At 47.1% G+C, this 23,453-nt stretch overlaps 1 protein-coding gene across 1 annotated transcript; it reads right to left on the reverse strand.

Moving 5' to 3' along the window:
• Nucleotides 1-3,710: 3,710 nt before the first annotated feature.
• ANKS4B (ankyrin repeat and sterile alpha motif domain containing 4B) lies at nucleotides 3,711-19,513 on the reverse strand. Its single transcript, XM_066383471.1, has 2 exons — nucleotides 19,296-19,513; nucleotides 3,711-4,871 (listed from the first exon to the last, which is right to left on the reverse strand). The coding sequence occupies exons 1-2, from the start codon at nucleotides 19,457-19,459 to the stop codon at nucleotides 3,752-3,754; spliced, it is 1,284 nt and encodes a 427-aa protein (XP_066239568.1). The 5' UTR covers nucleotides 19,460-19,513; the 3' UTR covers nucleotides 3,711-3,751.
• Between the last annotated feature and the right edge of the window lie 3,940 nt (nucleotides 19,514-23,453).

Here is a 23,453-nt window from a genome sequence, read left to right on the forward strand (position 1 = left end):
GCCTCACTGTGATTGCCTGAAGGGATCACCCATCCCCGCCTCACTGTGATTACCTGAAGGGATCACCCATCCCCGCCTCACTGTGATTACCTGAAGGGATCACCCATCCCCGCCTCACTGTGATTACCTGAAGGGATCACCCATCCCCGCCTCACTGCGATTACCTGATTACCTGAAGGGATCACCCATCCCCGCCTCACTGCGATTACCTGATTACCTGAAGGGATCACCCATCCCCGCCTCACTGCAATTACCTGATTACCTGAAGGGATCACCCATCCCCACCTCACTGAGATTACCTGAAGGGATCACCCATCCCCGCCTCTCTGTGATTACCTGAAGGGATCACCCATCCCCGCCTCACTGTGATTACCTGAAGGGATCATCCATCCCCGCCTCACTGCGATTACCTGAAGGGATCACCCATCCCCGCCTCACTGTGATTACCTGAAGGGATCACCCATCCCCACCTCACTGAGATTACCTGAAGGGATCACCCATCCCCGCCTCACTGCGATTGCCTGAAGGGATCACCCATCCCCACCTCACTGCGATTACGGGGATCACCCATCCCCGCCTCACTGTGATTACCTGATTACCTGAAGGGATCACCCATCCCTGCCTCACTGCGATTACCTGATTACCTGAAGGGATCACCCATCCCCACCTCACTGCAATTGCCTGAAGGGATTGTGTTTGTTTCCTTCTTTTGAACCCAGCAATTTGATGGAATTCTTAATATGAGCTTGTTCATCCACGCGTCCTTCAAATTCGTCACAGAACTCACACACCGGCCGCTGAGAGGGTGGTCGCAGGGAGAGCTTCCAGTTCCCTTAGGCAAACGTATCATCCCCTTCCCGTACTTTTGGAACCAGTTGTGACCCCCCTCCCTGCCCCCAGGCGGGCGGCATCGAAAACCCCAGCTAGAAAACGATCCCTCGGTCACCTGGATGAAGCAGTTAGAACTGCATCCTACAAGCTGAGTTCCGGAAACATGCCCGCTGGCCTGCCGTTCCCCATCGTCCTCCCCATCGTCCTCTCCAACGAGCTCCCTTCCGTTTCCCGGACCCTGTCCCCTGTCCTCTGTCCCCCCGGGAGCCAGCTCAGAACCCTCTGCACCTCCTGACGCTGCCTCTTGGCTTGCTACGATGTATTCCCACACCTCCTGTATCACTTTGGCCTCAAGGGAAAAGCAGTCTTGTTTGTTCGCGGCATTTCCTTAGTGGCTTTCTCCTTCTGTATCCTAGCAACCAGTGTCCCTCATCCGGCCCACAGCGGGGAATGCAGGACGAGAGGAGGATGCTGGTACCCACAAACTTAAAAAGTCCTGATGGAGGCCCTGGCCGGTTGGCTCAGCGGTAGACCGTTGGCCTGGTGTGCAGGGGACCCGGGTTCGATTCCCGGCCAGGGCACACAGGAGAAGCGCCCATCTGCTTCTCCACCCCTCCCCCTCTCTTTCCTCTCTGTCTCTCTCTTCCCCTCCCGCAGCCAAGGCTCCATTGGAGCAAAGATGGCCCGGGCGCTGGGGATGGCTCCTTGGCCTCTGCCCCAGGCGCTAGAGTGGCTCTGGTCGCGGCAGAGTGACTCCCTGGAGGAGCAGAGCATCGCCCCCTGGTGGGCAGAGCGTCGCCCCTGGTGGGCGTGCCGGGTGGATCCCGGTCGGGCGCATGCGGGAGTCTGTCTGACTGTCTCTCCCCGTTTCCAGCTTCAGAAAAATACAAAAAAAAAAAAAAAAAAAAAAAAGTCCCGATGGAGGCAGCTTAGACTTAGACGCTCCACGCTCTCCTCAGTACCTCCTGTGTGACAGGGGCTTCTGTGCACCTCGTGGAAGGCAGATACGTCCGTGTGTTCCAGACCCACAAAATGCCGTTCTTTGCAAAAACGTCATCGTCCCTTCATGCCACGCGTGTACTCGAAGATGGACAGCGTTCCCGGATCCGTCCTTGTGTAAGAATGGGCCGACTGCTCGTTGAAATGTGTCTGGATCCTCCCTAAGCTTAGAGAGGATGTGTCTGTACCCCCTACCTGCCCCGCCCCCGAGATAACCCGAACAGATGTGAGTCAGGGAGTGTGTGGAAGAAACACCGGTTTCTCTCTCATACAGGTCACCGATGCACATTTCTCTTGAGGTAAGGCTGGCTCTTAACAATTCCAGTGAAGCTCAGTGACTCAGCAGGGTTTCAATTTGAATCTAGGGTTGCCCCTTAAAAAAAATGTCAGCGGCCACGTGGCCGATGTGTATTATTCTAGAACCGACGTGAACTCAGACATGAGCGCGTGGTGATAGACAGCTGTCCATAAAAGATAAGCTCCCTAATGAGCATGAAAATGCAAAGTTTACTTTTATCATCACATGTCCCCTAAAAAGAAACTAGATTCACACCCCACCTTTTTCTTTTTTTAATTGCAGGAGGTACTCACCCTTAGAAAAACCATCAAATATGCCAGACTTCTTTTCCCCCCCCCTGTATTTTTCTTTCCCTTCTTGCTTTGGGGACTAGACTCGTCTGCTCAGGCGGCCATAAGAAAATATCACAGACTAGGTCGCTGAAACGACAGAAATTTATTACAGCTCTGCAGGTCGGAAGTCCCAGGATGAAGGAGCTGGCAGGTGTGGGTTTCACCTGAGGCCTCTCGCTGCGGGGGGGGGGGGGGGGGGGCTCTGGCTGTGTCCTGTGGCCTTCCCTCTGCACGTGAGCATCACGGCTGTCTCTTCTATGGACACCGCTTACATGGGTGAGGGCCCCACCCTTGTGACCCCATCGAACTATCATCACCTCTTTAATGAAGGTCCTATCTCCAAGCACGGCCTCACTGAGGGGTGGGGTCTCGGTCTACGATTTCAGGGGTAAAACACAGTTCAGTCCAGAGTAATCACCCTTGATTCCGTTTCTCTCTTCGCTCTCCGTATCTGAGGCTCCGTCTCTCTTCTCGGGACAGGAATGTTCTAGCTCCATCCTCATTCCTCATCGTCGGCAAGTAGACATCCGTGAAAGGTTTAGACCCATTTAAGATCGGGGGCATCGATCTCAGGCCGACAGAGGAACGGGTCGCCATCAACAACGCGTAGAGCTCGGGACAGAACTGGAGTTCGACGACTTCCCCGGGGCCACGAGCATCGGGAAGTAAACAACTAGCCATGCAAGGAGAGATCATGGTCTTAAATCCAGAGGTGGAAAAGGAGGGAGAGTGTTTCCCTCTTCTCTGACATCTGTTTAATGCTTTTTCTATTCAAAAATATTAAAAAGATCATAGAAGAGAGAAGTCTTTTTAAAAAAATTTTTATTTTTATTCCCGGGTCTCCTGGAGTTTCTTGCTGGTGGTTTACTTGTATAATCAAGTATGGAAGATTTCTCAGAGCAGAGCTTGGACCTGTTACTGAGACGGTGTCTCCAACCCCCCAGACGCTGCACCGTACCGGGGTCTGGCACGTACCCGGGGTCTGGCACGTACCCGGGGTCTGGCACTGCGCAGAGAGCAGGTGTTGCCCGGAGCACCTCCCGGGGGCCACGGCATCACCCCGGGGCTGCGGGCTCCCTCTGCTGAGCCAGCTCTGTGTCACATCACCCCGGGGCTGGGGGCTCCCTCTGCTGAGCCAGCTCTGCGTCACATCACCCCGGGGCTGCGGGCTCCCTCTGCCGAGCCAGCTCTGTGTCACATCACCCCGGGGCTGCGGGCTCCCTCTGCTGAGCCAGCTCTGTGTCACATCACCCCCGGGGCTGCGGGCTCCCTCTGCTGAGCCAGCTCTGTGTCACAGGCTGGTGTCGACCAGCGGCCCAGGCTGTTGCAGCGTTTGCTTCCTTCTGTTTACGGCGTGCAGAACCTTCTTCCGGGGACCCAGCTGCATCTGGATGCTCTGCAGGTCCTCGTCCGAGCAGAGCAGAAGGGCGTCCAGATCCATCTGCTCCCTGGTGAAGAAGGGAAGGAGCTTCTCCAGCTGGTGGGACTGCAGGAATATTTCCAGGGGCGTGGCGCCCACCGCGTCCTCCTCCCACTCCACGGCGTCCTGGTCCCAGGGCAGGTCGTCCTCTTCTCCCTCCTCCTCGGCTGCAGCCCCGTCCTCCTGCGGGGCTCCTGGTCTCTGCAGCAACTCCCTGGACACCTGGAACGCCAGCTCCTTCTTGCTGTCGGAGATGTCTTCGGGGCTCAGGATCCTGCCTCTTCTAAAAACGATCGACCCCAGCCCCGGGCGGCTGAGGATGGACTCGTGTGGCGCACGGCTGTCCTCGGCCGAGACCCGGCGACGCTCTTCCGAGTCCCCCGAGGACGCGTGGTCTTTCTCCTCCTCTTCCTCCTCCTCCTCCTTCTGCTCCTGCTCCTCCTCCTCCCGGAAGACCTCCATCACGTTCCTCTGCCCGGTCCTGTACTCCTTCCCGACCGGCTCCGCTGTGTCTTTATTCTTCTTGAACTTGGTCCTGAAGGTGCCGAGAATGCCTTTCGACAGCGACCCGAACGCGCTGGAGGCGGACGCGCTGGACAGGGAGGAGGACCCGGGAGAAACGCCCCTGGAGGAAGCGAGAGACCCAGAGGCCTCCTGGCTGCGGGCGCGGGCCGTCCTCTGCTGGTGCCTCTCCTGCAGCCGCTCCCACTCCCGGATCTGTCTCCGGGCGTTCTTCTGCGCCTGCTCCTTCAGCCTGCTGACCTTCCTGGGGTTGGCGATGTTCTGGGCGGTGGCGGCCCGGTCCAGCAGGAGGACGCACTCGTGCCGCTCGCGGCCGGCGGCCGCTTCCAGGGGCGTCTGGAAGTCGTTGTCCAAAGCGAAGATGTTGGCCCCGAAGTTGATCAGGAAGGAGACGCAGTGGGCATGGCCGTTGGAGGCGGCGTAATGGAGAGGGGTGTTTCCCCAGATGTCGCAGCGGTCGGGGTCCCCTCTAGGAGAGAACATATCAACAATGCATGCTAATTTTTTTTAAAAATTGTATTTAATATATTGATTTTAGTGAGAGAGGAATTGGGGGGGAAGAGAGAGAGAGAGAGAGAGAGAGAGAGACATGGATCTGTTCCTGTATGTGTCCTGATGACTGGGGATTGAACCGGCGACCTCTGTGCTTCTGGACGAAGCTCTAACCAACCGAGCTGTCCGGCCAGGGCCATGCTAATTTTTTTTTTTCTCCAGGCATAAAGTCCAGAAAAAGAAAATAAAAATAAAGAACAAAACTGCGTGTTAATCCCACCTTGGCATTGTTAGATCACTTCTGGAAGTGTAGCTATGTCACATGCAGACATCACGTGGCCAGAAACAGAAAGAGCCTGTCTCCACCCTCGGTCTTATTTTTAAAAGCAAGAAAAGAGTTTCAAAATACTCCTTGAAAAGTGCTTTTTTTTTTTTTTCTAGAGAGAGAAGGAGAGACAGGAAGGGAGAGAGATGAGAAACATCAATTAGTATTTGCAGCACCTTAGTTGTTCATTGATTGCTCCTCATATGTGCCTTGACTTGGAGGGCTCCAGTGACCCCTTGCTCAAGCCAGCGACCTTGGGCTCAAGCCAGTGACCATAGGATCACATCTATGATCCTACACTCAAGCCAGTGACCCCCACACTCAAGCTGGTGAGCCCACACTCAAGCTAGAAACCGTGGGGTTTCAAACCTGGGACTTCAGCGTCTTAGGCCACCGCTCCATCCATGGCACGACCACCTGTCAGGTGAAAAGGCAACTTTACCGTCTCATTGGTCAGAATTGGGTGGCATGCCTCATGTGGGGAAAATAGGGCCACAATATTTAACTCGGGTTAATTAGGATTTTCTCCTGAAGGTAGAAATAGGGTTACCCAAGGGTGTAGAGGTAAATGTTTCACAACTGACTGACTCAGGAAAACCCTGGAGTGTGATGTATGCCAGTTCATGTCGTGTAAAGACACCCACTACGGTAAATTTCAAACGACTCATTGTCCAGACATGAGTGGACATGGACTTTGGAGAGAGAGGCAGTATCACAACTCTTATAGATCATTCCCGGATACAGACAGAATAGACCTGCATAATCTCAAGAGTGTAGATAACCGTAAAATAATTAGGAAATGGTGAGTTTTGAGTATTTTAGAAATGATTTATTAAATTACAGGTTTATGTAACTTTAAAAAAATATATAATGGCTGCATTTGAGTCTCAAACTTCCTGGAAAACTTGGAAATCATGTTTCCTGAGCTCAGAAGAGCTGTTTCCAGCATACCACTGCTACCCTCCTGAGTCACATCCAGAAAAGTGAATGAAGAGAACTGGGTCCCCGTGAGGGCTGGGCAGGTAGCCCGCAGTAGACACTGCACTCACTCTCGACAGAAAAGGTAGAACAGCTCCACTGCTTCCTCTAGCCCCTTCCGGGTACTTAGAGTGTCACAGGTGTGACTCGTTCTGCAATGAGCTGAGGTGGAGTTGGAGGCACTGGTCAGGCCAGAGACCCGCTCCTGGCGCAGAAGTACGGGCAGGGTCGGTACTCAGTAAAGGTCTGTGAAATCAGTGAGAGCCCGATGCAATCCTACCCCAGGTTACGCCCCCGCCCCAGCCTACCCCACCCCCGGTGCTTGAGTTACAAACAGGCACAAAAGGAAAGGAAACTTAGAACGTTGTTAACCCCGGTTCTGTCCCGAGCTACAGCTGCGCGTTCTGATAATACAGGCAGGTCCTAATGGACCCCAACCCCGACCCAGACTTCCTGAGCGAGCACCCCAAGTGTAGCAAGACCCCAAGTGTAGCAAGATCAGCAGGCTCCCTGCAGGTTGAGAGGAGCCGTACTAGTTAATGTGGCCCAAACTGGCTTCCCAATAATTTTTTTTTGTGTGTGTGGTAGAGACAGAGTCAGAGAGAGGGACAGATAGGGACAGACAGACAGGAACGGAGAGAGATGAGAAGCATCAATCATCAGTTTTTCGTTGCGACACCTTAGTTGTTCATTGATTGATTTCTCATATGTGCCTTGACCGCGGTCCTTCAGCAGACCGAGTAACCCCTTCCTCAAGCCAGCGACCTTGGGGTCAAGCTGGTGAGCTTTTACTCAAACCCAATGAGCCCACGCTCAAGCTGGCGACCTCGGGGTCTCGAACCTGGGTCCTCCGTGTCCCAGTCCGACGCTCTATCCATTGCGCCACCGCCTGGTCAGGTGGTGTCCCAACAGTTTGATGAACCAGAGTCACTGCTCCTCCACGGAAACCCCTGGCTGCTTCACGCCTTCCGGTGACAAAGCGTTCATCCATTTGCGCCTGCCTCCTTCCCACCACCACAGCCCAGCCTTCCTCATAGAGAAGGAAGAAGGGAACAATGACCAGAGGAGTATAATGAGACTCAGGGCACTCAGTGAATCCGCCCCCCAGGGCGTGGGCAGCACACTTTGGGTCGGGCCGTCTCCGGCACATTCCAGTCTAATGCAGGGGTCTCAAACTCAACTCAGCATGTGGGCCGCAGAGCAAGATCACAGCCGTTCGGCGGGCCGCACTAGGTCTACAAAAGGCAACTGTTACGCAACACTTTTCTCACTGCAGTTGAAAACAACAAAAAAAATCAGTACAACAAGCACAATCGTACATGCAGTTTACTCAGTGTCACAAAACGACCAGAAACTGTAGTTCGCATCACAACTGCTGTTCACTAAGCTAATATCTAGCTAGGATGCTAGAGAAATGAAAAATACAAGTAGGCCCCTAGGCTTACTTAATTTTATCCAAAATATTTTGAACTTCGTGGATTAGTCTGCGGGCCGCACAAAATTGTTTGGCGGGCCGCATACGGCCCGCGGGCCGCGAGTTTGAGACCCCTGGTCTAATAGGTACTCACCTCCACTTTTCTACGCTACCAGTTATGAGGCCTCGGGCTTCACTTTTCTAAGACTCAGGTGTCCTCATCTGCAAATTGAGGATAATAGTACCTACTCACTGTAAGGTCAGTGGATAGAGGGATGGTCATGTGGGGAACCCAGGCCCGCGAACTTTGGCTGGGACCGCCCACAGCCAAGCGCACCAAAAGAAACTTCCTAGGAGTCCTTGGGAAAAAAGCGACTGACTTGTCAACCAGTAAGATTTCTCTACGTCATATTAGCCCGACTTCCCTAGAGGGACCCCTTTTTAAAATATACCCACGCGGTCTCTCAGTGTGCGAATTTTTCTTGACCTCCATCTTACAGGCCAGTGAATCTCATCCGGGGAACGCCTTGTACTGAATAAAGCCTTTTGAACTTACCACACGTGGTGCACCGAGACCTGTTCCTTCCTTCTCGGCGGGGAAAAATACCTTACACTCACAGACTTGTTACGGGAGTAAGTTAATATCTATAAATCACTAGAAGAGGGCTTGGCACTTAGTGGATATTCAATAAACATTACCGGCCCTGGCCAGTTGGCTCAGTGGTAGAGCGTCAGCCCAGCCTGTGGATGTCCTGGGTTCAATTCCAGGTCAGGGCACACAGGAGAAGTGCCCATCTACTTCTCCACTCCTCCCCCTCTCGCTTCTCTCTCTTTCTCTCTCTCTTCCCCTCCCACAACCATGGCCTTGGTTGGAGCAAGTTGGCCCTGGGCACTGAGGATGGAGCAATGGCCCCAGACAAGCAGAGCATCGTCCCCTAGTGGGCATGCCGGGTGGATCCCGGGAGGGCACATGTGGGAGTCTCTCTACCTCCCTGCTTCTCACTTAAGAAAAATAAATTTAAAAAAATAAACATTATCTATTAACATTTCTCTTTTCTCAAAACTCATAATCCTCACACCCGTCTGTAAACTCATCTAGCCCTGCTGCGGGCTCTGGTGTCCTCCTAACACAGAGAATCCGACTTAACTGTCAAATATTTGTGCCTTGTCTCCCTAATGCAGTGGTTCTCAAAGTGTGCGCCAGGGCACACTGGTGCGCTCTAGAAGATTTCCAGGTGCGCCCTATGGTATTCCAGAGAAATATGTGCCTGTTGGGGACCAAAAAACCAACAGGGTTTTTGGAGTTTAGATTTTGGGGGACAGAGGTGTGGGGAATTGGCTGTAAGCTGACAGTTTGCCCAACCCCCCACCTCACTTGCCTGATTAGGTTGCAAAAGGCTGTTCAGCTGTGGTGCTGGATTGTTTACACTACCCGCCATGTTCCCCAGAAAGACTGGAGGCAAGTTTCTTCTATCCTGTGTTTGGTGTCAAGTTAAGATGATATGTATGGTGGGGGTTTTCTGCACTCAACGCAATTAAGAGTAAAAAGAGAGGAATTCTTCAATGTATTGATAAGGAAATGAGAGTTTGCCTTCAAATATATGTCCAAACATTGAAGAAATCGCTAGGACACATCAGGCTCATGTTTCTCATAAACACAAGAATGAAGAAACTTAACACATGCACTCTGGGACCTGCTGAATTTACTAAATCTTACTAAGAATGTATCTATATAAAAAGATAACTTTTTTGTCATTTTTAAAATTTTTTAACCCTTTTTTTATGAATTCTAAAAAGCATAACTCAAAAAAATGTAACATAAAAATGTATTTTAATGTCAGAATAAATTTAATTTTGTCATATTTATTTTGTTTAATTATCATAAAAGCATGCTTGGATTTTATATTTTTTTCTTTAACATTTGACTTAATTATTATAACATATTTCTCAATTTTCTAAATTTGTATATAGTGCGCCTACAATTATCTGTAGGATTTTAAATGCGTCCCAACTTCAAAAAATTTGAGAACCACTGGCCTAATTAGATAATATGCCTCAGAGAGCAAAGCCTGTTTTTTTTTGTTTGTTTGTTTGTTTGTTATTTTGTGGGGGTTTTATTGGCAATTGTGTCATCTATATCTTCTGGCAGGAATTTCAGTCAACCTATAGAAGCAGAGCGGGTAATACGAGGAGGTGACTGGGGCAGATTTGTGCTTGCAGCAAAGTGCCAGTTCAGGGCAAGCTCCCTCCGTAAAGAAGAGCCATTGACCAGCTGGTCTCGAGTTTGAATGACAGGCCAGCCCACGCTTCCATTTCTCAAACAAGCCAGCAACTCAGTGTTTCATGTGAAACTTTCCTTTTTTTCTTTTTTTTTTTTTTTTTTACATGTTGGCTCAAATGTAAAAAGAAAATACAGTGAAGCCCAAATATTATAAAAGAAATGCGTGGGCTCGATCCGGGCTGTCAGTGGGCGGCGGGCGGCCCCCTCCTGAGCAGAGAACAGCATGAGCAGATGCACATGTGGGTGACATTAGGCGGCGTATCTGGGGAACCGAGAGTTGACTTCAGCATGACCAGCGCGCACATGGAAATGTGCAAAGAAGAAGGGAAGGAAACGAAACTGAATCTAAAGAAAGCAAATATGAAACAGCAGGGTTGTGCCGGTCAGCCCGCCTGGATTAACTGATCAAAGAGAACGAACGTTTCAGCCTGAACGCATTTATCTTAACCAAATACAACATGCAGAGGACAACAAAGAGGGATTGTGAAACATCCAAGATGTTACTCTAAACATAACCGCAAACACATGGATTCAATTAGCCTGAAATGATCCTTGGATGGGGTAAGTGGAAAAAAAAAAAAAAAAAAAAAAAAAAAAGAAGGAATTACGGACAGGAGTGAGCTGCGGTGAGGATGTTACAGGGTATTAAAAAGTTTGGGGATAAATCTACATGCTTTAAGCCAGAGAGCAGTGGAATTTTCCATCTCAAGGAATCTTAAATGATCCTTTCAAGAGAGAAAGAAGAACATAAAGAAATCCTGAAAGGACCCCAAAGGCAGGTCTTCTTATAAGGAAATTCTGAATGCAAAATTCCTGATTTATAGAAGAAACCGTCAGTACAATGGATTCATGATCTTAAGTGCATTTACGTCGGCTTGCAAAAATTCCATCTCTAAACAGCTTCCCAAATGAATGTATAAATGAGAGAAAAATATTTTCTATTGATAGACTTCATGGGGCCCTGCTAGACGTAATGTGTTTCTTCCAATCCTGAGTGTTTTAGCAATTTCTTGACAGAACCATCACCCATACCTGTTCAGGTATTCACAAACTGGTCCCACCTCATTGATCGAAGTCCAATATTGATGTTATGTGGTTTTCTGGGGACAAATTCAGTCATGTGTTGATTTTTTTTCCTATCACCCCCTTTTTTTTTTCCAAACAAGAAACTCACTGAAGAGATGTTTTAAATAGCCATATTTTGTCCTTGCTTTTTAGTAGATCAGGACACCAAGGCAATATTTTTTGAAGCTGGATTGCATGCTACACATTTTATGAGGCCAACATAACCCAGAGACCAAACCCTGGCAAGGACAACACAAAAGAATAAAACTACAGACCAGTATCTCTAATGAATAGAGATGCAAAAATCCTAAACAAAATTCTAACAAATCGAATACAACAACACGTAAAAAAAAAAACAACAAAAAAACCCATCATGATCAAGTGGGACTCATTCCAGGAGCAAAGGGGTGTGGTTCAACACATGCCATTCAATCGATGTAATTCACCACATCAACAAAACAATAAACAAAAGTCGTATAATTTTCTCTATAGATGTAGAAAAAGCATTTGATAAGATACAACATCCATTTATATTAAAAACAGTCAATAAAATGGGTATAGAAGGAAAATACCTCGACATACTAATGGCCATATATGACAAACTATCAGCTAATATCAGACTAAATGGTAAAAACCCAAAAGCTTTTCCTCTAAAATGAGGAACAAGACAAAGCTGCCCACTCTCTCCATTCCTGTTCAACTAGTGCTGGAAGTGTCAGCCAGAGCGATCAGGCAAGAGAAAGAAATAAAAGGCATTCAGATCAGGAAAGAAGAAGTAAAGGTATCACTTCCTGCAGATGACATGATCCTGTACATAGAAAACTGCAAAGACTCCACCAAAAAACTATTAGAAACAATAAACAAATACAGTCAAGTCACAGGATACAAAATCAATGTACAATAATACTCCACTACTTACCTATACACTAACAATGAAACTTCAAAAAATGAATCGAAAAAAAACCAATTCCTTTTACAATTGCAAAATAAATAAATGAAATATCTAGGAATAAACTTAACAAACGTTGTGAAGAACCTTTAAACTGAAAACTACAAAGCATTATTAAAAGAAATTGAAAAAGACACAATGAAAGGGGAACTATTTTATGCTCATGGATTGGAAGAATCAACATAGTTAAAATGGCCATATTACCCAAAGCAATATACAAATTTAATTCAATCCCCATCAAAATCCCAATGTCATTTTTTTTAAAAAGAAATAGAAAAGATCACCTGTATGGAACCATAAAAAACACTGAATAGCCAAAGCGATCCTGAGAAAAAAGAATGAAGCTGGAAGTATCACACTACCTGATTTCAAATTATACTCCAGAGCCACAATAATCAAAACAGCATGGTATTGGCAGAAAAGCAGACATACAGACCAATGGAACAGAATGGAGAGCTCAGAAATAAAACCACATATATATGGACAAATAATCTTTGACAAAGGAGACAAAAGCACACAATGGAGAAAAGAAAGCCTCTTCAATAAATGGTGCTGGGAGAATTGGAAAGCCACATGCAAAGGAATGAAACTTGACTACAGTTTGTCCCCCTGCACAAAAATTAATTCAAAATGGATCAAAGACCTAAATATAAGATCGGAAACGATAAATCACATAGAAGAAAACACAGGTACTAAAACCTTGGACCTTGGCTGCAGAGAACATTTTATGAATTTGACCCCAAAGGCAAAAATAAATGAATGGGACTGTATCAAACTAAAAGGCTTCTGCACAGCAAAAGAAACCGACAACAAAACAGCCAATCAAAGAGGAGTTGATATTCACAAACAACAGCTCTAATAAAGGATTAATATCCAAAATACATAAAGAACTCACAAAGCTCAACAAAAAACAAGCAAACAATCCAATTAAAACATGGGGAGGGGACCTGAACAGACACCTCTCCCAAGAAGACATACAAATGGCCAACAGGGATATAAAAAGGTGCTCATCCTTATTAGCTATTCGAGAAATGCAAATCAGAACTACAATGAGATACCACCTCACACCTGTTAGACTGGCTATTATCAACAAGACAGGTAGCCTAACCAGTGGTGGTGCAGTGGATAGAGCATTGTTCTAGGATGCTGAGGTCCCAGGTTCAAAACCCCAAGGTTGCCGGCTTGAAGCCCAAGGTTGCTGGCTTGAGCAAGGGGTCACTGGCTTAGCGGCTGCAGCCTCCCGGTCAAGGCACATATGAGAAAGCAATCAGTGAACAACTAAAGTGCCACAATTACGAATTCATTCTTCTCATCTCTCCCACTTCCTATCTTGCTCTCTCAAAAAAATAAATAAATAAAAAATAAAAATATATACAAGACAGGTAATAACAAGTGTTGGAGAAGCGGTGGAGAAAAAGGAACCTTCATCTACTGCTGGGGGGAATGTAAACTGCACAGCTATTATGGAAGACAGTACGGTAGTTCCTCAAAAAAAATTAAGAATAGAACTACCATTCCACCCAGCAATCCCTCTACTGGGTATATACCCCCAAACTTGAAAACATTGATATCCAAAGACACATGCACCCCCATGTTCATCGCAGCATTGTCCACAGTGGTCAAGACATGGAAACAACCAAAGTCTCCCTCGATAGTGGACTGGATAAAGAAGAGGTGGTACATATACACAATGGGATACTACTCAGGCATAAGAAATGATGACATAGTGACATTTACGACAACATGGATGGACCTTGAGAACATTCTACTGCGTGAAATAAATCAGAGAAAGCTAAGAAGTGTATGATATCACACATAAGTGGGTATAACACGGAGACTCATGGGCATAAATAAAAATGAAACAGTTACCTGAGTGGGGGAGGGAGGGGAGAAAAGAGGGACAAATATATGGACGGTGACAAAAAATGATTTGATTCTGGGTGGTGGGTACATAGCACAGTCACAGCTTAACCGCCACAGAGATGTTCGCTGAAACCCTGTGACCTCTGGTTGATCAATGTCCATCCCATGAAATTTAATTTCAAAATCAAAAATTTTTTTTAAATGGAATCAAGCTGGATGGCTCTCATTGTCCCTATATTGCACTAGAGGCAATTTGCTTATATTAAATTACTCTGAAAGCATTCTGAGTATCTGCTCCGTTTCAATCTCTCCTTTTGAAGTTGATTTGAATGTTTTGAATTCCTCTCTCAGAAACAAACAAACAAACAAAAAAGTCATTCTGTCAAAACTGTTTTTCCACACAAGAAGGAATAGTTAGATTCATTCATCGTCAAAGAAATGCAAATGAAAAGAGTACACGACCACGGATTTGCCTATCAGACAGAGACGCATTGACTAAAACGAACAGCGGCTTGGCCTGGGGTGGCGCAGCGGGTAAAGCATCAACCTGGAACACTGAGGTTGCCGGTTCGAAGCCCCGGTCAAGGCACACACAACAAGCAATCAAGGAACAACTAAAGTGCAGCAGCGATGAGTGGCTACTCCTCACTCCCCTGCCCCTCTCTTTCCTCTCTTTGTAAAATCAATAAGTAAAAATATTTAAAAAAAAGAAAAGAATAGTAATACCCAGTTTGGGCAGGAGTGTGGGGGAATAAACAATGCTGGAAGAAGCATCAAGTGCTTCCAATTTCCTGGCACAAGAGGTGCCAGATGCCTTTAAAACATGCCCTCCTCTTGAGTCAACAATTCTGCTTTGGGGAATTTATCCTCAGGAAATATCAGACCCTCGAATGAGCAAGGATGTTTGCCCCGACTTATTTATAACAAAGACTGGATTCAAATTAAACACCATGAACGAGCGGCTGGTTTAAGGACAAGGAAACCACAAACCGTGCAGCCATTAGAAACAGGCAAAATCTCTACTTTTTAAGTGTAAATGGTCCGTGAGGTATCGCCAAATAGTTAGAGGCAGGTTTTAGAAGACTTTGTGTAATGTGACTGCTCTTTTAATGTGGGTAAATAGACATGGGTGTGCATGGTCTCAAAGGGTATACATCCAACTATTGAGGACTATGAAAATTGATGTGATTTTTATGTTATTAAGTGTAGCTTTCCACTATGATGTGAAATGTTCAAATAACTATATAGATTCCTTTCAAAATCAGAGAGGAAAAAAATATTTCCATGTCAGAAAATGAAAAAAACTAAAAAAAAATACAAACAAAAAAAATCATGAACCCTTTAAAGGCAAAATAGAATGTTGTGTCACTCGGGCCATCTTTCCACTGCGGGATAACACCTGCCACTATTGCTTTCTGTTGTTGAGTTTAAAAGTAGAAAAACAAGACAGTTTTGTAACAAAGCTAGAGTTTGGATATCAGCGGTCACCACGTGACCTGAGGTTTCAATCGGGTGGTGACCACTGAAATCGTCTGACCGGAATAGACCTCCCTCCGGGACTGCTCAACGTCTGCATTCAGTTTTTCATCGGCTTCCCTTACTGAGATTTCACTGGAAATTTGATTTCGCACAGGTTCCTGAAGACTGGCTGGCTAGCGTCAAAATGAGAGGTGACTTCAGAAAACATCTTTTTTTTCCCCAGCCTGCATGAGGCCAGCTTAACACAACTGTTCTTAGATGCTTTGCAGCACTGTTTAAATAATAGGAAACAAATTAGTTAGCCAAAAATGAGGCTGACTAAGAAATATATTTATTGACTAGAATAACAAGTCCCTGCCATTTAAATTGTAAAAGAATGTATATGCACACAGAACATTTTTTCATTATGCATTAAGGGTTTTCAAAAAAGTGTGCTCCCAAAAAGTCTACTTAGGTATTATTTTGTGTGTTTATACATATATAATATCTATACATGTATACATATATATTTATACACACTATGTTAGATATGTATAAAACAAAGAATTGTTAACAGCAAAACAGTATAGGACTTTTTTTTTCCTTTATAATTTGTGTGTGTGTGTATATATATGGTTTCATTTTCTGGGTTCAGCTTAAAGTTACCTTTGTCCTAAATCAAGACCAGCGGGACAAAAGGGTAAGATAATGTTCTGGCATACCAGGGAGAGACAGAGAGAAGCGAGGGGAGGAAAGATTGAGAGAGAAGGCCTGGGCGTTGCCGTGCGAACCGGACCTCACAGGGAGCAAGGGCTTTCTCTGGCGGTGAAGCAACCACCGTCTTGCATATCTGGAGCAGAAGTGGAACACTGTAAGTCGATGGAGAAAGTTTGGGGGACAAGGAGAGACGGCACAGTGTCATAACCTGGAGGAGGCTGATTGATGGCCAGGGGGGGTCAGGGGGCCACCTGGGAAAAAGGAAGTCAATCCATCAGGCACCAGGACTGAGAAAGAAACCAAAGACTGCTCCACCCACTTCCTCAGTCAGTTCTCAGCTCAGAAACTCCGTCCACCACCTGGGGTCCTTCTAACTCCCCCCACAGCTCCACCTCACGTCGATAAAGGGCGCCCAGACCCCGCAAGGTGTTGAAGCCAGAACCCGGGACCTCGATCCATCCTCCTCCTTTCTCCACCCGTCCCCACATCCCGTCTATCATCATCAACTCTGCCATCTGCACTGCCGCCCACATCCGTCCACACCTCCCCGTCAGCATCGCTCTCCCCTCGTTGGTCTGTCCTCCAACCACGACGAGAGCCCCACCCCGTCTCGGGGCGGCCTGAGCAAACTGTGTCAACACAAGTCTGCCGGGTGGCCGCCCCCCCCCCCCCACAGGACCTACGGGGCCGCCCACGCCCCCCCACAGGACCTACGGGGCCGCCCACGCCCCTCCACAGGACCTACGGGGCCGCCCACGCCCCTCCACAGGACTTTCGGGGCCGCCCACGCCCCCCCACAGGACCTACGGGGCCACCCACGCCCCCCCACAGGACCTACGGGGCCGCCCACGCCCCCTCCACAGGACCTACGGGGCCGCCCACGCCCCCCCACAGGACTTACGGGGCCGCCCACGCCCCCTCCACAGGACCTACGGGGCCGCCCACGCCCCCCCCACAGGACCTACGGGGCCGCCCACGCCCCCCCACAGGACCTATGGGGCCGCCCACGCCCCCCCACAGGACCTACGGGGCCGCCCACGCCCCCCCACAGGACCTATGGGGCTGCCGTCCTGTGACCCGCTCTTCTCTCTCTCGACCTGGCCTCTCCCAGGCCTGCCACGCCCAACCCTCCTCCGCGTCTTTATTTCGGACAATGCCCAGTGCTCTAGCCGGTCAGCACCGTCCTTCCGACGTCACCTGGCCAACTTCTTCTCGTCCCCCCAGTTCCGGCTGACGTCCTTCAGAAAGCCTTCCCCCGGCCTTGGCCGGTTGGCTCAGCGGTAGAGCGTCGGCCTGGCATGCAGGGGGACCCGGGTTCGATTCCCGGCCAGGACACACAGGAGAAGTGCCCATTTGCTTCTCCACCCCCACCCCCTCCTTCCTCTCTGTCTCTCTCTTCCCCTCCCGCAGCTGAGGCTCCATTGGAGCAAAGATGGCCCGGGCGCTGGGGATGGCTCCTTGGCCTCTGCCCCAGGCACTGGAGTGGCTCTGGTCGGCAGAGCGACGCCCGGGAGGGGCAGGGCATCGCCCCCTGGTGGGCAGAGCGTCGCCCCTGGTGGGCGTGCCGGGTGGATCCCGGTCGGGCGCATACAGGAGTCTGTCTGACTGTCTCTCCCCGTTTCCAGCTTCAGAAAAATACAAAAAAAAAAAAAAAAAAAGCCTTCCCCCCGCCCCTCAATGAGGGGCGGAGCCCCTGTGGTCCACCATTCCCTGTTCCCTCCTTGGCAGCTCCCGTCATACTTGACCCGCTTGACTTCTGTCTTCCCCTCTCCGATCTGGTCGACAGGAGGACAACTGTCCTCTCGCTGGGTGGCCACACGCAGTTGTCCCCAGCAACTGGCAACGTGGCTGACACATCGCAGCCGTGGATAAGTAAATCGAACGTATTGAACTGGAACTGACTCACTGGGCCCCTCTGTTTATATTTTCTTTCTATCCTTACCCCCTCTTGGGTTTTAAGAGTTGCTAACACTGCCTAGAGGCCCCAGCCCCTCTGGTAGCCAGCAGAAGAAGAGAGGCAGCTAGCTTCTGAGTTAGAATGTGTGTGTTGGGGGGCGCTGAGCAGCAGGGAGAGTGCGGGCATGTGTGGGTCTGACTGTCAAACAGGGCATGAAGGGAAGACGGGCTGAGGTCTCTTACAAAGCCAGCACCTTCATCTAAGAACAATGGGTGCGCTGGGATTGAGGACTGATAGCCGGCTGTGGATGAAAAATAACGTCATTTGTTCCAATTAAGGCTGACATCTTAAAACCAAGTAGAAGAGTTAAAGAGGCAACCATTTAAGTTTCATGGAATATATATATTTTACCCTGACTGGTGGCACAGTGGATAGAGTGGGCAACTTGGAGCACTGAGGTCACCAGCTTGATCCCAGGGTCCCCACCCCACTCAAGTCCTGGTCAAGGCCCATATGAGAAGCAATCAATGCTTCCACAACTAAGTGGAACAATGAATTGATGCTTCTCTCTGTCTCTCTATAGAAGAAGAAGAAGAAGAAGAAGAAGAAGAAGAAGAAGAAGAAGAAGAAGAAGAAGAAGAAGAGGAGGAGGAGGAGGAGGAGGAGGAGGAGGAGGAGGAGGAGGAGGAGGAGGAGGAGGAGAAGGAGAAGAAGGAGAAGAAAGAAGAAGAAAGAAGAAGAAGAAGAAGAAGAAGAAGAAGAGAAGGAGAAGAAGGAGGAGGAGGAGGAGGAGGAGGAGGAAGAAGGAAGGAAGGAAGGAAGGAAGGAAGGAAGGAAGGAAGGAAGGAAGGGAGGAAGGGAGGGAGGGAGGGAGGGAGGGAGGGAGGGAGGGAGGGAGGGAGGGAGGGAGGAGGAAAGAAAGAAAGAAAAGGTGCTCTTGCCTGACCTGTGGTGGCACAGTGGATAAAGCATCGACCTGGAATGCTGAGGTCACCAGTTCAAAACCCTGGGCTTGCCCGGTCAAGGCACGTACGAGAAGCAACGGCTGTGGGTTGATTAGTACTGCTCTCCCCCTTCCCTTTCTCTCTCTCTCTCAAATCAATAAGTAAAATCTTTAATAAATAAATTTTATGGGCCATGTTTTTTAAGGCACAGAATTAAAATACCCTCCCCACAGGGCAGAGACCATGCCTTCAAGTCCAGGGTTTCTCCCTGTGTGGGGCTCACAAAGGTTGAGTCCCACCCAGACGACGGCAGCTCTCAGTGAGAAGAGAGAGCATCTCAGGGCAGTTTTCTCCCTTTCTCTAAAAGGACAGCTGTCCAGACAGTCCAGAAAAGAGGGCAAAAAGTGTCTCCACCGAACCCCCTGCCTCCTGCTGCCGCGGCGGCTGCTGGTCTGCCAAACCCCACGGCACACGGCGTCCCGTCAAAGCCCCCATCCAGGTGGAACGTACCCTCTGCTGCAGATGACCTCGAGGGCTTCCAGGTTCCCGTGGTAGGCCGCCAGGAGCGTGGGGGTCATGCCGTCGTCATCGGACAGGTTCAGGTCTCTCCTGGTGGCCTCCTTCAGCAGCTCCAGGTAGCTGTCGCTGGCGGCTTGGTGGTAGCGGGTCGACATCTCTCCTGCTCACGGATGCTTGGCTCCCCGGGCAGGGCCACGATGTCGGTGGGGCAGCCTGCTTACAGAGCTGGTTAATCAGTGACAAGGAAGAGTGTCACCCCGGGCAAAGATCATGCCAGTCTCCCTCCTGGGAAGGCAGCCAAGATAAAATTTATGGCACTGAACTTGGATCTTTTTTCTTCTTTCTGGGATATGGCCATGACGTTAAATAGCGAAGACTGCTGGGTTCATTGTGAGTGTTTTGGGGGCCCATTTAATTTTTTTTCCCCACAATAACAAGTCTTCAATATACAATTCATTATCTAGGCTCTGGATGTTGAAAATCATTTCCAAAAAAAAAAAATTTTTTTTAATCAAAACTATTCTAGTTCCCTGAGAAGGTCATTTTTTTTAAAACCATTTTATTTTAAGGTACAATTTATATAAACTGCTCACAAACATTAGGGGATCAGGGAACGTGCAGAGACTCCAGCCTTTTGTCCAGTGCATTTTCATCAATGAAATACAAGCGGGTTTTGCATCTCATTTGCCTAATTGAACAACTTTCTTTGACTGGTCGTTTGCTTTTCTGATATTCTTGTTTAATTAAAAACAGAAAATCAAATGCTTCTTTTTTTTTTATCGCTTCATATTCATTTTGAAATATCCCCTAATTTTTGTGAGCAGTATGTTATGAAAATCACCCATTTTAAGTATACAATTCAATGATCATTAGTAAATTTACGGAACAAATCCACAACTATATTGGAAGATTTTAATACATCTATTAATAGCATATATCAATCACATAGAAGATTAGCAAAGATATGAACACAATTCACAAGCTCGAACAATCAAATAGAGAACTCTGCATTCAGTAGAAAATGCATGTTCTTTTTTATGCACACAGAAAATATTTATAAAAATTGCTCCCCTAATATAGGTCCCAACAAATGCCAAATAATATATTTCATGCAGACTATGCTCTCCAAAGACACTACAATAAAATTAGAACCCACCATCCTTACACAAATGATCAAATATATATATATATATGATATATACATATTGAATATACCTATAAATGAATATAGATATAGATATAGTAGTATAGTTTTACATAGTTCTCATCATCAAATATATACCATTTTGCATTGAGTCTTTACTCTTTAATTCACCATAAAAATTTTTTTATATTGTGACAAGATCTTTAACAAGATCTTTAACATCTTTAATAGTAGTCCACTAAACTGACGTGAGGAAGTTTTATTTGTGAAAACGGTAACTGTTTATTTAACCCTCCTCTTTGTCTAAGTCTTTGTTCCAAAATAAATTATTTGCCTACTCTGAGAAAGTACAAAGTTTCCATCTGCAATATCAATTAGCTCCAAGGACCCGAGTTTGTTCTTCCTTCTGGTTTCTGTGAGAAGACTCATTGCAGCTTTAGAAGTAGCCTAGCCCTAGAGGACATTATCTAGTCGTAAAAGAAGTTTCTGGTTAGCCCAGAGACAGTGAAATATCCAAGCACGACTGCGGGTACTTTGAGAAGAAGGTATTGCTGTTCCTTCATTTCTGCATGAACCGCTCTAATTGAGGCATAATGGCTCAGAGAGAGGTCAAGAAGGGACAAAGATTGGTGGTGATTAATACTTGCATTCTACCCCAAGAAAAATCACTATGCCAGGAAAGTGGGAACCCAACTTCTGTCTTTGTTGTTCTGGAAAACCACTCACTTCTAATTGGGAAAGAAATTCAATAGCCTGTGCAGCCCAGAAACACTTTTCTTTTTTTTTTAAATTAATGAGATGGCTCCCTGCACCTCAAGAGATTTAGCTTTCAAAAGTGGACTGTATTTGTTCTCCAAAGTTATTCACGTCTAATTACAGAGGAAATTCACTTGCACGGTGGAAGCACATTTTTTTACGTAATAGGGAAAAAGAAAAGATGCAAGCAGGGCATTTGCTCTGAACAAAATGGCTTCATCTAATGAGCATCTTATTATTTTATGAAAATAAAGGCAATACAGAAAGTACAAGAAATGAAAGGCAACCACAAAAGTCCTGTTGTTACACAGAAAATTTACAGGGGTCAGAAGAGGGTAGAACAAGGCATTATTTTTAACCCAGTCCTGTAGGTGTTGAATCTGTATTTATGAGAAATAGGTCTGTTGAGGTCAAGACGTTTTCAAATGCATCCTACAGAAAAATGTCACTTGGATCTGTGTTTTGTTTTTTTTTTCTTTTGCACAGTAATAGAAGTCTACACCCTATTTGATGTGGGGCTTTCCTCTTGAAAAGAGATTTCACAAGCCTACTTCTCATTTCAAACCATACATCACGCCTAGAATAATGAGTACTTTCTTTCTCCACATTGAAGGTCACTGGCATTGTTTTCCTTTGAAACATTAAACACGAATAGGAAGCAATCAAAGGAACCATTGTCTACCCTTTTGTTATTTCTTCTCCAAAGGAAAACATTTATAAAAATATTTAGGTGGGCAAGTTGACTTATGGAAATTGGAATGTCCCTGAAGTACTGACTGGGCTTAATAATGTATCCACATAAGTTTCAAGCCATTCAAAGCCCTATTATTTTTTTTCTATGTGAGAAAAACAAAGCTGTTATTGTACCATCTGGTTTGCATGAGGAAGCTCCTGGCACCTCTTCACTGCACGTCGTATAAATGCTAAATCCCAGATGGCATTAAACTGTAACAGGATTTTATAAAAGTCTTCAAAAACAAATTCTTTAAAATGTGAACCCTGAATGGGTCTCAGCAGGGGCTATGGATTTAAAGTCCACACTTGAAATCAACTGGCTTTGTCAGCTGGACAAATTTCCTTTCTCCTTATGTTTTTTTTCCCTTTTCCTCATTAGACATTGGTTCTGTGAATTGACGACTTCCATCAATAGGCAGTAATCATACGACCTGAACTGTCTCCCAGAGCTTAAGGGCTATAAAAATTGTAGGAACACTGATCACTGGAAATATCCGTCGTGGCCGCCATTTTGTTCCCACACGGCAGGATTTACCGCAAGGGCAGCATGCTCTAGCACCCTTTTGCAGATCATCCGATGCCCTCAGAACTATTCAACTCTCTCCAAGCTGATAGCAGGACTAGGCAGACACAAATGTGAATGTCAAGAATTGTGTTGGAATAAAGCCAGAGCGGCCCTGGTTGAGTAGCTTAGTTGGTTAGACCATCGTCCCCCCCTACGCCACCGTTGCAGGTTCAATCCCTGGTCAGGGCACATGCAAGAATCAACCAAAAAAATGCATAAATAAGAGGAACGACAAATTGATGTTTCTCTCTGTTTCCCTCCCTCCTTCCTCTCTCTAATAAAACCAGGGGTCTCAAACTCGCGGCCCGCGGGCCGCATGCGGCCCGCCGAACAATTTTGTGCAGCCCGCAGACTAATCCACGAAGTTCAAAATATTTTGGATAAAATTAAGTAAGCCTAGGGGCCTACTTGTATTTTTCATTTCTCTAGCATCCTAGCTAGATATTAGCTTAGTTAACAGCAGTTGTGATGCGAACTACAGTTTCTGGTCGTTTTGTGACACTGAGTAAACTGCATGTACGATTGTGCTTGTTGTACTGATTTTTTTTGTTGTTTTCAACTGCAGTGAGAAAAGTGTTGCGTAACAGTTGCCTTTTGTAGACCTAGTGCGGCCCGCCGAACGGCTGTGATCTTGCTCTGCGGCCCACATGCTGAGTTGAGTTTGAGACCCCTGAATAAAACCAATCAATTTAAGGGGAAAAAAAAGAAAGAGAGAGAGAAAGAAAGCCAGAAGACAGCAGTGGTTAAGAACAGAGGTTCTTAAGGCGCAGATGGACATTCAACCAGCAACTGGGCCCCACGCTTCACTTGAGCAAATCACTTCTCTATGAGCTTCAGTGTCCTCAATGGTAAAACGAACAAAGTACTTTCAGAACAACTAGAGACTACAGGAAAGTAATTGCTGCGTTAATATTGGTAAAATGCTCACACGGTGTACGGCAGGGGTCCC

The sequence above is a fragment of the Saccopteryx leptura genome, chromosome 4, assembly GCF_036850995.1.
Source record: "Saccopteryx leptura isolate mSacLep1 chromosome 4, mSacLep1_pri_phased_curated, whole genome shotgun sequence".
NCBI classification, from domain to species: Eukaryota; Metazoa; Chordata; class Mammalia; order Chiroptera; family Emballonuridae; genus Saccopteryx; species Saccopteryx leptura.

Coding starts and splice junctions, on each gene's coding strand:
- ANKS4B (XM_066383471.1), bottom strand. CDS start 19,459: ATGTCGACCCGCTACCACCAAGCCGCCAGCGACAGCTACCTGGAGCTG. Junction 4,872..19,295: donor GAGGTCATCTGCAGCAGAGG/GTACGTTCCACC, acceptor GTTCTCTCCTAG/AGGGGACCCCGACCGCTGCG.